The sequence below is a fragment of the Alligator sinensis genome, unplaced genomic scaffold (assembly GCF_000455745.1).
Source record: "Alligator sinensis unplaced genomic scaffold, ASM45574v1 scaffold297_1, whole genome shotgun sequence".
NCBI classification, from domain to species: domain Eukaryota; kingdom Metazoa; phylum Chordata; order Crocodylia; family Alligatoridae; genus Alligator; species Alligator sinensis.
In genome coordinates this window covers 2,076,625-2,090,916 of record NW_005841848.1, presented here as the reverse complement: position 1 = coordinate 2,090,916, position 14,292 = coordinate 2,076,625, and the positions used below count along the sequence as shown (strand labels likewise).

General features: G+C 43.1%; 1 protein-coding gene across 1 annotated transcript in view; it reads left to right on the top strand.

The window, feature by feature from the left end:
- Positions 1–1,236: 1,236 nt before the first annotated feature.
- The window catches only part of LOC102383253, a 95,961-nt gene continuing 82,905 nt past the window's right edge, over positions 1,237–14,292 (top strand). The window contains exons 1-6 of the mRNA XM_006015953.3: positions 1,237–1,298; positions 1,728–1,817; positions 3,630–3,737; positions 6,110–6,194; positions 9,587–9,648; positions 13,476–13,667. Of these exons, the coding sequence (XP_006016015.1) occupies positions 1,284–1,298; positions 1,728–1,817; positions 3,630–3,737; positions 6,110–6,194; positions 9,587–9,648; positions 13,476–13,667 (552 nt within the window). The 5' untranslated portion in view covers positions 1,237–1,283. The remainder of the gene's footprint in view (positions 1,299–1,727; positions 1,818–3,629; positions 3,738–6,109; positions 6,195–9,586; positions 9,649–13,475; positions 13,668–14,292) is intronic.

Genomic DNA, 14,292 nt, shown 5'->3' with positions numbered 1-14,292 from the left:
CTCTCTCACACGTATTTATATTCTCTGGTTACATGATATTTTGCATGCACAAAGCTTTAGCGGAAAATTACTAGTATTGCATGACTCTTCTTCACCCTGCAGGGTAAGACCAAATAAGGCACAGGTCTGCCGTTAAGCTTGTCTATCATGCTTAGTTACTATGGGGGAAGTTGTGGGCCCCTGAAGGTACAGGCTGTGCTTCCCGTATTGCCAAAGGAAACCCCTTTCTCTGCGCACAATTTCTAACAATGGCTAAGCAGAATCCTTTTCCTAAAGAGGGAGACTTTATCACTGCTCTTTCTGTGTCCCCATGCACAGGAATGTGTTTCCCTGGGGACCCCCTGCAGAGAACACCTGCACGTGTTTTTGTGCGGTATGCAGCGTGTGCGGTATGCGGTGCTGCAGACCCTAAAACAAGTCCCTGTTTGATTCAAGGAACCTTCTGGAAAATGGCAGCTTGTAGCTCTCACTCGGTTTTTTGACTCCAGAAGGATGGTGGAGCAGCTCTTCTGTTGCAAGGGTCTCAGAAAGCCCAGAGCAAGGCAGTGTTTCTCACAGAGGTTTCACCTCTAGGAGGGAAGAAGACAAAAGGATTTGAAACTCCTTCTTAGAACTTGGGGAGTTTTGCCATTAATTTAGATACGATCATAATTTAATGTTGTGCCTTTTCTTCTTCCCTTGCTCAGGGCCAGACCCACCCCGCTGTTTGGGGTCAGGAAGGCGTTTCCTCCTATCTGGGGTCAGTCGGGCTGTACAGACTGGGGGGCTGCCTTCCTATGTAGGCCGGGCCCGGCCCTCCCCCCGAGCCCGGGTAATTCACAACCTGTTACAGGCTCCAGAGGTCCGAGGGCGCTGCCTGTGCCCCCTGGAGCGGCGGCAGGCGAGGGACGGCGATGTCCCGCGTGGTGTCAGGGCTGAGGGCGTTACTAACAGCCGCGCAGGGGATGCTTTGCCCGGGACTGCCAGCGCCCCACGCAAGGACTCGCCCTAGAAGTGCCTGCTAGAGGCCATTTCCAGCCCCCACGGGGGCGCCCCCTCCCCCTCAGGCGGGCCGGGCCGGGCCGGACGGAGGCGGCCGCAGCAGGCGCTGGGGGCCCACCTCGCCCACGTGACACAGCCCCTTCCGTTGTTATGGAAACGCGGCCTGTTGGCGGCCTCGGGCCCGGCTGCCCGCCCGGCTCTCGCCCTCCGCCGCGGCGCTCCGCTGCGCGCCCTCGCTGCTGGACCATGCGCAGGCCAAGGCCCAGGCGCACCTGCTCTCCGCGGTGGCCTGCGAGCGCGCCATGCGCTGGCCGGAGGTAGCGCCTCCCGCCGCTGCTAGGGGCTTGGATGGGCCTGCGAGTTAAGCAGGGGGTATCTGGGTTGGGGCTTGGATGGGAGACCTCTGTACATTGTGATGGGAAACTGCTACGCTGAGGACTGGCTTGAGTTGTCCTGCTCTGACTCGTGGGATCCTGGATGTTTTAACTGGGGGTACAAACCTGTTGCTTATCCCAAATAAATGATTTTTGGCTCAGTTACAGTAAATCCCACCACCCCTTTCCCCGCTCATGGTGGCTTGTCCAGCTCATGCCCTTGCATGTCCTGGGGAGGACTTGTGCTGTCTTCTCATTCTGCAGCATCTCAGCCTGGGAGTGAAGTGGTTTTGCTGTGTATGAGCCTGGAGGAGGGGAGGGGGGCTACGAGATTGCCTTCAGATCCTTTGGCCACTTATAGTTTGGTTGCAGGTTGCTGAACACTATACCGTGCTCCTGAGAACTCTGAGCAGAGAGGAACTTCCCAAAGACTTTGAGCCGGGCTTTCGCTATTTACAACTGGTAATTTTAAAGCAGTTTCACAGCAGAAAAACAGGGTTGCAACTCTAGCAGGTTTATGGCAAGTCTCATGATACTTGATATTTCTTATAATGCCTCAGCTCCTGGTGTCATGTGGTTATGACTCGGCTTTCATTAAATAAAAAAAAAAAGGGAATTTCTGACCCTTTTGGGGATACAGACAAAGCTTGCAAATGTCAATATTAAGGGCTCCAAAAACACCAGAAAGCACATAAAAAGAACCCTAGTTTTCCTTCTGATGTTGCCTAATGTTTAGGTCAGTCACCTGATTTTTGGGGACCTTACTCATTGTTTTTAAACACTTGGGACTGAATGTAGTGAACAAGTTTTGCTGCATAAAATTACACAATGTCATCTGTGTGGACGGACCCGGTGCTTCTATGGAGCTCTTCGTGTTTGGAATGGTCCAGTAGGAACTGGTTGCAAAACTGGAGCCTTATCTTGATGGTCAACATCCAAACATATTAGTTGAAGAACATATAACTCGACTGTACTTTTGATTCACTTTGCCTGTGTGGATGCCAGGGGTGTAGAGAAAGCACATTATATAGGCCAGGTGGAAATGAGGTGCATAGTTTTAGCTTACTGGTAAATAGATTGCTTTGCGGGGGAGATGGAAGGGGCAGTGGGGCAGGCAGTGTTGAACTGCACCTTTTTAAAATATGTGGAAAGACATGTCACAACACTCCCTCAAATTATCCCTGCACAGGTTTAGATCCCTCTGCGCAAATTTCTCTGCTTCAAAGCACAGAATTAAATTATGATCCTACTTAATTTAATGGTAAAACTCCAGGTTAGAACTGGCTAAAAAGGGGTTTCATATTGGAGTATACAAGGTACCTGGCTTTAAGCTAGACACAATAGTAGACCAACCTGGGACTACAGGCTACCATGTGGACTGCCCCAGACCATGAGCCAGAGCTTCTGAGGCAGTGAATCCAGAATCCATGCCTTAGATTTGGCAAAAATGTATTAAACTTGAGATGTTTCAAATAAAATGTGTCAGGCTTAATAAACAGGCATTTTCTGATTAAATGCTCCCGTTACATGTCTGACCAGCTTTACTCCCAGTTATTTCAGTGGGACCAGATGTTATCTATAACATCAGTCTCAGTATGCAGCCTTGGTATCCTTCTACATTGCAGTTCTCTTGGCAGTTCTATATTTCATGTCTTTATAAACCCGAAACAAATTAATGTTAATTGTATAATTCAGCTAAGGGTTAGGATATAGGCTGTGCTGTTGCTCCTTCTGTGTTCTGAGATATCTGCGTGTGACAGAATTTTCGGACAGAGGAATTTCAGTGCATATTCTCATCTCTGCAGGCTGCATTGTTTTATTAAGATGGGACCTACTTAGTATTGCATTAAAATTAATTTAAATGATCTATGAAACATCTCTGCTGTACCTTATTAGAGAGACTACAGACTTTATAATGTGAAATAATAATATACTCTTCCTCTGGGCGGTATATTTTAATGTTCCTGTTAGTCACTGAAGAGCCATATCTTCAGCTAGTGTAAAGTAGCATTTAATTCAGTGGATTCTACCACTCTATATCAGCTGAGAATCTGGCCCAAAGTAAATTATCTAGGGAGTACCTGATAAAATATACTTGTTTTAGTATGCAAATGGTGTATAGCAGATACAGTATTTTTGTATGCACATATTTAAAGCAATGATTGAACAAGAAAATGATGAATAGTGGTTTTCATTAGTTTGAAAAGAATTAAAAACAGGTTCTACACAATATTAAAACTTTAAAAATGATTTGTGATTCTGATTGTGTTTCAGCTCTTTGAAACCTATTATCATTTAGCTGTAGCTTTCCAAAAACAGAATCAGCATAAGGAAGCTGTGGAAGCATTTACCAAGGCAATAGAAATTGGATTCATCCCTAAGGTAAATCTGTAGTAGTATTTATAGAATGTTCATTGCATCCTGAACAACCTTTTTATTAGAGAAGAAGAATATCTTAAGTTTATTGGACTATTACATTTTAAATCAATGAGAAAATACAAGGAATGTGCTCGAAGATATATATTCCTGGTTCAACCTTGTGATTTTTGTTATGCCATATTTATTTTTAAATGATTGACAGCCGTGCCTTAGAATTACACTTACTGTACATCAAGTAAAATCATCCAGTATAAAAAACCAGTACTGCATTTAGGGACTGGGATCAGACAGAGCTACAAATAATTAATCTTCTGAATATATTAGGTTATCCTATACCTGCACCTTGCGTTAAGCATATTAGAAATTGACCTGTGAGATGTTTGAATAAAATTAGAGATTTGTTTAGGTAATAGGGGGGGAAGATGAAACTGTCCATTTCCTCCACACATAAACCCAAACCTTTTTATCCTAAGTGGTCAGTATACTTGAAATGATAGGATGTTTCTAGACCTCTATACTTGTATGTAATTTTTAAAATGACCAGTAAGTGAAGTCATATCTATGTCTAATGCCAATTAAGAAGTTTGTCTTAGGAGGGACTGAGTGCTCTTGTGAGATGCATTGTACCTTTAACTTTTAAAAGTTTGATATGTGCTACAGGAGTCTCTAGGATTCCCAGTGACCCACAATCCTCCACTCTATCTTCTCCCCACCTCCGAAGGGGAGAGAGGGAGGCTTCCTGATAGCCCATCCAGTAGCGAGATGTGAGGGAGCCATGCTTGGATCCTGCTGCTACTACCTCCACAGCTTTAAGAACTACTGCCAGGTTCTTAAAGTGGCAGTGTCAGTTCCCTCGGGAGCTTTGTCATGGCTGTAGTGGCTACGCATCTGTCCATCTCTATAAGCTGCTGGCAAAGAGCTGCCTTTGCCTCTGCTTCTTTTCAGCAGCTGCCAGCTGATCATTGACATCCTGCCCCCTTTCTTGGCAGGGGAGCAGGCAGGCTGTTGTGATCAGGCTGCCCTGAGGGCGGTGGGAATCCAGGGAGCAGTGTCCTATTGCCCTTTAGCTAGTGAACTCACCTTTGAGGTGACTAAAGCTTTCTAGCCAGGGGGCATGAATATATATGACCCCATAGTGCTATATTTTTGTAGTGTTACAAAGTGTTGAGTTGCTTTGTAGCACTGCAAATGAATGCCTGTCTAAACCCTAATATGCTTCTAAATTAATTAGACTCTTGGGGTTCAGTGAGGTGCTGAATATCCTCAAGTTAATGCTGCTGGAACTTGCAGCCGCTCAACATCTTGGAGGAAGCTCTCCAAACTTACCAGGATCAGAGCTGTGTTTTTGACCTCATGTTTTATGCCATTTTCAGAGCCTTGTTATAATTGCCCGGGAACTCATAATTTATTAGAGTTAACCTTAAATATTGTATGAATTTGTAAGAATTTATACGTTTTAAGTTTTAAAAATATTTGGTAAAACTTTTTTCCATAAAATAGTTGATTAATATCTGTTCCCGGTTAGTGTCTGGCTGAAAAGGCAATAATTTATATGAATGGCTGGGATTTCATGCATACCCCAAAATCTTTCCAATGTAGAAATTTTTGACTGACAGGATAAATGGAATCTAAGATCATTGGAAACAGTCTTACTACGTTAGTCATACATTTTTGCTTCTGGCATTTACAGCAATTCAATTATATTTTAAAGAATAATAAGTGATTTTTGTAACTGAAAAGCAGTGTGGATAGTAAGCGTTAAAAACAGTAATAAAACAGTGAGCAAACTGAAAGTTAGATCATTCAGGTCCTTCATGCTGTGGGCTCTAAACTCACTTGCTCTTTGTTCAAATGATATTGTATCGAAACAAATACTGGCTTTTTTTTGTTTCTAGAATTTATTTTTCTGATACATTTGTACTTTTTGATTAAATGCAGTTAATATAACTGCACATTGGCTGTGTGGTTCTTGTGCAGTCTCATTAAATTTCTTTTTCATTTTTTTTCCTCCAGGGGTGTAAATTGATTTATATGAGCATGCTGCTAATGTTATAGCTCCTTGTCTAGACCCTTGGGTCCTAATGTTTTTTAAACTCAGTACAATTATGGGAAACATTATACTGGAATGATGACATAAATCATCCCCGTAGGAGTCTGAGCAGTCTGGGGAGTTATCAGTTATAGAGCCCTGCTGAGGTAAATAAGAACAGCAATTTGAAATAAATAAAAGACCAATGCTGCTAATGTGTATGGCTCAAGAATATCATTAAATTCATAATGACAGTGTTTATTTGGTATAACAATGTTAGATGTACTGTGATGCTGCTCTTTAAACAATGATATTACTATTCATGGTACTGTCCCCTTTTCTCCAGGGTGTCTGTCAGGTTGGCTGTACCTCCAAATCTTTCCTTCAAACGCCAGTGTTTGCTAGAAGAGCGTATGCACATGTAAAATGTGGTAAGATGTTTTGGAACTCTAGGTGGTCTTAGTTAGTGGCTGGCAGCCTTTTTTGTGGTGGTGGGCAAGAATGATCTGGTTTGGGTCCAAGGTGGGGTGGCACTAGGACCTTTCCGCTCTCCGTACTACCGCTTCTCTCTGCCACCCAGCTGCAGCATGGGAGAAGCTCCCCACCACACAGCTGTGGCGTGGCATGGCGTAGGCCAAGTCCCTGGTTACCAACACCCCTGAAACCCCCCCTGCTGCTGGGACACTGCTGAAGCCCCTTGGATCCATGGGCCAGCTCCAGTTGCTCTGTTGCCTGGATCTGGCCCATAGACCGTAGGTTGCCGACTCCTGATTTTTGTGAATAAACACTGGAATTTCAAACCCAGAAAAGAGGGATAAAGGTTGTAGCCATGTTGATCTAAAAGCAAATGCAGTCAGTGTGGTAATGACAATATGTTTTATTAGACCAACTAGATAGTTGCAAAAAAAAAGTTCTTTATTTGCAAGCTGTCAGGCTCATGCACCCTTCTTCAGGCAAAGGATAATGCAAAGATTGTAAAATTTCTCCCAAGTAGAAATTAAACTTCATATTGCACAGGAGAGCTGGAGGATGGTATAAGTTCTCCTGGGTGGAAAAGTTAATTTTGTGCCAGTTAGGCTTGGATAAAAGTTGGAGCAGTCTGTTTACCTCAAAGGTGTCTGATGGCAAGCAGGATATTGAATTTTGCTTCTTTAAAAACTATTATGAGGTTGTGTTTGCTCTGTTTTGTTATTTTGTTAGCATTACCAGCATTGGGAAATCGTGGGTAGATGTGGTGATAAAACATACTCAGGTTTAGCTTAGTAGCTAAATGAGTAGGAGAGATTTATACATTGTGTGAGGGAATTTGGGGTCCAGCAGGAGTGCTAATACCAGTTTTCTGTCCCTGAGTACTACATGACAAAGACAGAAGGGGTGGGGGTGTCCAGTTGGCTGTTTGCCTCTTCACTGCCTTGCCTAGCACAGTCAGTGGCTCTCCCACCAATACATAGTTCTTGTTGGCAGTTCAGCTCTTCCTCCTGCTGCATTGCCCCAGGTGCATGCACAGTTAGGCTGGTACTTGACTGGTCTACTTGAGCAGAGCATAGGCATTATTTTGAAAACTTATCGCCTAGTTCAGTGGCCTCCCTCCTTTCTAAGTAGGAGATCACATTTGGCATTTAAAAGCAGCCCAACATGTACTGTGCGCTGCTGCCATCCCCTTTTCTTCCCTGCCCCCTGCCCAACAGGTAAGTCTGTGGGGAGGGAAAGTGGGGCAGATTGAGGCAGAAGGAGAAAAAATTATTTGGGGCCACGCCTCCCCAGCAGTTAAGTCCCACCTGGCCAGGGCCCCACTCAACTTACCTCTGCTCCTGCCTCTGCAGCACTGTCCCTTACCATGGAGGCCTTGATCTAGCCCCCACCCCTTCCCTCCCTCATGGATTGACCTGCTGGGCTGGGGCTCGCACATGCATGCACACGGGCACTTGGCCCCCCACCCCAGCCTCAGATCGACTCTAAGAGGCTCTGAGATCTACCGGTGGATCGAGATCCACTGGTTGGTGACCACTGCTCTAATGTATATTTAGTTCACAGTGAAATATGCTCAAACAAGCTAGTAATGTAGGATTTGGGGCCCACCTAGTCTATATGAAGGCAAATAGTATACCAATACAGTAACACACATTCAGATACCTACAGATAGTCTCCTTAAGTAAATACCCTATTCTCTCTTGATATGAATCCACTGTTCACAAGTCCTTTCAGAAGCAGTTGAATAGCCTTTTAAAGAAAATATGGACATTTGGTAGTCTGGTGTGGTCTGAATGAAGTGAAAGGGCAGTGAAGACTTGTTGATTGGTCACTAAACTGGAGACCTAAGTTCTGTGCCCAGCTTTGCTTTTATTTGCTCTGTGGCTGGAGCAGTTTTCTTGGCCTTGGTTTCATTCTCTACCATGACTTCTCCACTTGTGTTTCTAAAACACTGGCAGAGTCTGCATGTTCTCCTTTACAGGATGTTCCATTAGAAGATAATAGCTTTAGATAATGGAGTCACAGCTTTCGTTTGTTACACTTTCACAGTTCTGAAAATGAGCATATTTGACTGTGCCCTTTACCTTAACCTGTTGATCACCATGCGAACTTTGCATACCCACTTATCTACTTTGAAAGTCTTATACCTAAACAGCTTCTGCTTGTACTCATGTGTACTTGTATATAAGTATTTCTGCCCACCCAGACGTCTTATCCTTATATATCTCAGTTTGTTCTTTCTTAATCCACAGTACTTTTGAGAGTCTTACTGAGTAATATTTGAGTAATTTGGAGAGCTTTTAATTGCATTCAGTAGTTTTGGCCCATTAGATCTTTGCTCTAATAACTAGATCCATGGTATTCGTTTGAACCAAAGAACCATTTGATAATGTTAATCATGACTTTGCAAGTTAATGTAGTTAAATTTTTCAAAACTAGATAGGATGCATCTGTGCTCAGTAGTAAGGAAAATGTCATTTACCCAACTGTTAAAATCCTGAGGCTAAGCTTTACAAAAAAATTCCTGCTAGTCATTTTGATTTTCATTACTGAATGATCACCACTTCCCATACTGCAGGACCCCCAGCCACAAGCCTCCCAGGCCATCTGCTGTGCTGTGTAGGCTCCTTCCCATCTGTGCCATGCTGCATGGGTGACTCCTGCTGCACTGTATAGGTGCCCTTGTATCCCCCAGCTGTGCGCTTCCTGTTGGGGAGGCAGGCAGCAGAAGCTGGAGGAGGCAAAGAGAGCCCAGAGATTTTGAGTGCCACTTTCCTCATTGCTTTCCTGTTGCTGTTACCAACTGTGAACCATGGGGCTGCTCGTTAACCCCTCGGGGGCCAGATGTGGCCTGTGGGTCTCCAGTTGGACAGCCCTGCCACACATAATAGGGCTTAAGTGCACTTCTGTAGATGTGCACAAATTGTCAGCATGGCTTTGTGGCATTGTCCACAAAGGAGTCAGCATGGCACTGCTATAGTGCTAGAGCTGGTGCAGAGAATCTGAGATGTTTCTTGAATCTGACGAGTGCTTAGTCAAGCAAAGACAGGCAGAGCAGGTGTTTGTTGGGCTTTGTGGAAGGACAGATATCTCACATCATTCTCCACTGTGGTCATATGAAAGGGTGGCTTTGGATAGGCCATGGAGGATCCACCACATCAGCCAAGTCGGTTACATTGTGTTTTTGGAAGGACATGAAAGAAGCATTGTAAAGAATCTTGTCAGAAGAATGACTAACCAAAGAGTCATTATTAGAAAATAATGTTTATTGCTTGAATTTCAATATGAAATATGTCTGACATTGAAAAAATGGTTACTTTTTCCACTCTGCTTTTTTCTGCTTTGTTTCTAGACAATATGAAAGAAGCAATAGTTGATGCTAACAGAGCTGTTGAGTTGGATCCTTCCAATCCTGTAAGTAATTGTGAAATGAACTGCATTTTTTGGACCTGAAATGTTCATTTTACTTGGTTTTAGTTTTTTGGAATTTTACTCTCTGTCAAGTGTGTATCTAATTTCTTTTTTTTAGTTGTATGGCAGAGCTGCATCTGCTACCTTTTAAATAATGGCACTAGAATAGCAGTAAACATATACCTATTTCTGTGAAATACTAAAATATTGTTAAAACAAAATTAGTGGTAATTTGGAAGAGGAATATTTGTAGATATACATTTTAAAACTGAACTGGAACAACATCAAGTTTACTTGTTAATTTTAAACTGCTATCTAATAGTGTAATGTTATATTTCCTAGTTCTAGTATTGTGAAAGACAATAAATAATAAATCTCTATTTGCATTCTGTGCATCATTGAGTATTTTGTAAACCTCTGTCTGTCCCCTCACAATCACCTTTTTTTTGTTTTTTTTGTTTTTTTTGTTTAAGTCCTAGCCTGTTTAGTCTCTTCTCGTGTGGAAGCCCCTCCACACCCCGATCATCTTTGTTGCCCTTCTCTGTGCCTGTTCTTCTAGTTTTTTTGAGGTGGGGGTACAGTATTCCAGGTGTGAGCAAGCCAAAGATATATAAAGGGGTATAAATAAAACAAAGTATCATTACAGTTCCCTTTTCCATAACTCCTAACATTTTATTTCCCTTTTTGACTGCTGCTGAACAATGAGCTGGTGTTTTTTGTGAACTGTCCACAGTGACTCCAAAATCTCTACCCTGTGTGGTAACAGTTAATATAGAGTCTTTCATTATGTGCATATTTTGAGTAATTTTTTCCCATATGCATTAATTTCTACTTATAAACATTGAATTTCATCTTTCATTTTGTTGCCCATTCACTTTGTTGTTGATTTATCCCTAGTATGTCTCCCTAGATTTATCCCTAGTATGTCTGTGAATCCCTTTGTTGAACACTTTATTTTTTTATTATGGTTTCTAACAGTTTACTATGAACCAAAGTTAGTCTTATTGGCCTGTAGTTCTTTGGAGCCCTTTTTAAAGATTGGAGTTACAATGGCAGTCCTCTGCTACCAAAGCTTTTTTTAGTGATAGGTTGCATACTACACTAAATAGGACTGTAATTTCAGATTTGAGCTCTTTCAGGACTGTAAGATGATTGTCTTCAGGTCCTAGAGATTTGTTGCTCTTCAATGTATTGATTTCCTCTAAAACCACATTTACTGACACTTTGGTATCAGTCAGTTCTACTGCTATGTCTCCTGGGAGTTGTGGGGGAGGGAAAGGATGAATTTGTCCCCTGGTGAGGGAATCTCCCTATCATCTTCATTAGTAAAGACTCCATGATCAGTTTTATTCTTCTAACATATTTAAAGACATTTTCATTATTGTGTTCTATGCCACTAGCAGTTTTCCCCCAAATTCTTTTTCTTTTTTTTTTTGCCTTCCTTATTAGTTTTACATCTGACTTGCCAGAGCTTATTTTCTTTATTATTTTCCTTGTTTGGACTTGACTTCCACTTTTTAAATGAAGTATTTTTTTCTGCAATAGCTTCCTTTACCAATTAACCATCTGGCTTTTTATTTGTCTGCTTGCTTGCTTTTTATTTATTTATCTATTGCTTGATTTGCAATATATACTTATTTTGTCTCTGATATGATGTCCTTGAACAGTTCCCGTGCTGCATGCAAGTGTTTGACCTTTTTGGTGCTGCTTTTAATTTTGTTGTATCCTCATATTTGTGTAAGTCACTTCTTAAAATTAAAAGCTACTGTGGTAGATTTTTTTAGTTCCCCTCCCGCCTCCTATAAGGCTATCAGACTTAAGTGCACTGTGATCATTATTACAATTACAAAGAGGCATAGTGGCTGATACTGATCCGATTTCTGATACAACTGCTTCTAGCTAGTAAGACCGGTGTGGTGGAAGGCGGGGGAGAGTGTGTGCTCCTCAAATCTGCACAGGGCAAGTTGGGCTGCAGGCGGGGCTGCACAGGCCTCTTCTCAGTGGGGGCTGGGCTCAGCAGGCACCGGTAGCATTGGGAGGATGCTGCATCCACCCCAAATTTCACCGTCATTCTGCTCCCAATGCCTCTGCCAGCTGCCCAGCACAGCCCCAGCTCTTCCTGGAGCGTGGGTGGAGGCAAGGCGTTGAGCTGAGGCTGCGCCTGGGTGGCTGGTGGTGGTGGCACTGGGAGCAGAGTGGCGGCAAAATTTGGGGTGGATGCAGCATCCTCCCAGTATTGCTGGCTCCTGCTCCGTGCCCGGCCCTTGCTGAGAAGAGCCCCAACTGTAGCCTGCCCCACCCTGCACAGATCCAGGGGACACATGCCCCCCCCACCCCATGCCATCCCAGGGTACAAGCAGTGGCAGGAGCTGCCTCCCCCTCCCCACCCCACGAGCCGCAGCTCTGCCTACCCTCCCTGCCTGGGCAGCACCTGCCCTGCCCCCTCCCTCACCATGGGCGCTGTCGATCTGCCCCCCATGCCCCTTCCCTCCCTCCTCCCTTACCACCACACCATACTTACCAGCTGGAGGCAGCTCTCCACGCTGCCAGCTGTGCTTCTCGCTGCCTGAGTGCTGTGCTGTGGCTGCACGCAGCACGGGCATTTATCAGCCAAATTATCGCCCCATCTGGCGGATATCCAATACAGCCAGTTTTCTTTATATCGGTACTGATCCGATATCAGACTGACATATTGGTGCACCTCTAGTTATTGTCTTTTGTAGCTTCTCACAGCTCCCTTAACATTTCAAGCTTACCACGAGGGCAGCAATCAAGTGGCTGATGTCCCCAGATGTACATTCTTTCTATTTATACACTGAATTTTTCTACCCACAGTGGTTCTGTGATACCTCTTTAGCAGTTAAGATATATACTCTGTTTTTACTTATCATATTTACTCATATACCACATGCATCTTGTTTTTGGAAGGCAGAAAGTGTAGGAAATTTTTTTTTTCCAGTCATGGCTGATTGCGTGACACAGAATAAGTCCTTCTGGAAAAATAGTGTGTTCAGGAAGCGTGGCATCCCAGGTGATAGTGTGGGTGAGGCAACAGGAACTTCAATATGGATGAGTGGCAGGACAGCAATAAGAGTAGGCCAAGACGCTTGCAAGAGCAGTAGCAAAACTTATTTATTTATTTATTTTTTACTATAACTTGTTCTTTTATGTTAATTCCTATAAATAGTAAAGGGGTTGTTTCCACGCCATAAGTGTCATCAAGGTATTACAGTTCGCACTGAGTATCTTGCTTGCCCTGAGCTAGTTCAATTGCAGCTTCAGGCACAAGCTATAGTGCTGAGCTAATAGTTACTGTACATTTCTTAGTGGCTGTAAGATAGTTAACACTGGATCCTGCTTTTGCTGCTTGCCAGGTGAGAAAGAAGTAGCAGCAGTGATTAGAGATGGCATCTCCCTACTTCTATTCCAGTGAAGAAAAATCACCATCCTCACTTAAGACATACACCCCAATTTGGGAGGGTTGGTTTTGGGGGGGAAGTGAATGTGGTATGCAAGTAAATATGGTAATGCAGTCCTTAATATAGATTGCTTCTTTCCTACTAGTGGAAACTACTCTGTCATTCCTGTATAACTTGTATCCTCATGTTACAGTGTTCCATTGATATCTGCCCCCTCCTCACCACCCTTCATACTCCTATGTTCTGAGACGCCTATTATGTTAATAGATGCCTATTATATCAAGTTGGTATGAGAAGCTTCTTGTGCCTATTCTCCGTTTAGCAAATCCATTGAGAGATCGCCAGAAAATGTCCTGAATTGCCTTTGAGGTAAAACTAACCAAATTCTCTGTTATGCTTTTCATTTTCCAGGATGTGTACTGTGTCAGGGCTCTTGTTTGGAGTGCAGCAAAAGAAACGAATAGAGCCATTACTGACTTAAACAGTAGCCTCAAGTTAAAATCATCTCATACTTGTGCTTTGATTATCAGGGGAGCCATTACAAATTCTCTTATGGCAAAAAAGTGCATGAAATTTATAGAGAATAATAAAGACCACAAAAAGGTAAATAATACTCTTTCACAGTGTCTGGTTTAATTTGCCCATTTCATATTATGTTTATAAAAAATGTGACTTTGATATGGGATGAAAAACAGCCTTGTTTTAAGCAGAGGCAGCTCCTTTTCGTGTCTTAGCATTAGCACTGACTGAATTTGTCCTCCAGTACTTTTGGTTACGGGGTTTTAAATTTGACCTGACTTTTCCTGAATATCAGTGATTTTTTTTTTTCTAATTGTTAATTGCTTAAAGGTAGAGCTGTGATTCTGGATTACCTCTCCCATCTTCCCATTCTTATTTTTATATCCCAACAGCAACTAATAGTGTTTGGTTTAAAACCCCTTTCAAAATTACACAACAAAATCTTTAACTGCATGTGCCATTCTGCCCTGGGGAACAAGCAACACATAATACTTCTACACATAAATGTTCTACTGTAAGTCATTCACCTACTTAATTGGTGTATGGTATAAGTACATCCACAGAATAAATTCTAATGTTATAAAAGCCTAAGTCTGTCTGTCTGTCTGTAATGGTTTATTCACCACCTGCCCCCACCCCCCTGCTTCCTGGAGGTGGTGGCAACAGAGCAGATGGAAGGGTGGGGGTTGCTGGCCTCGCCTGCCCTGAT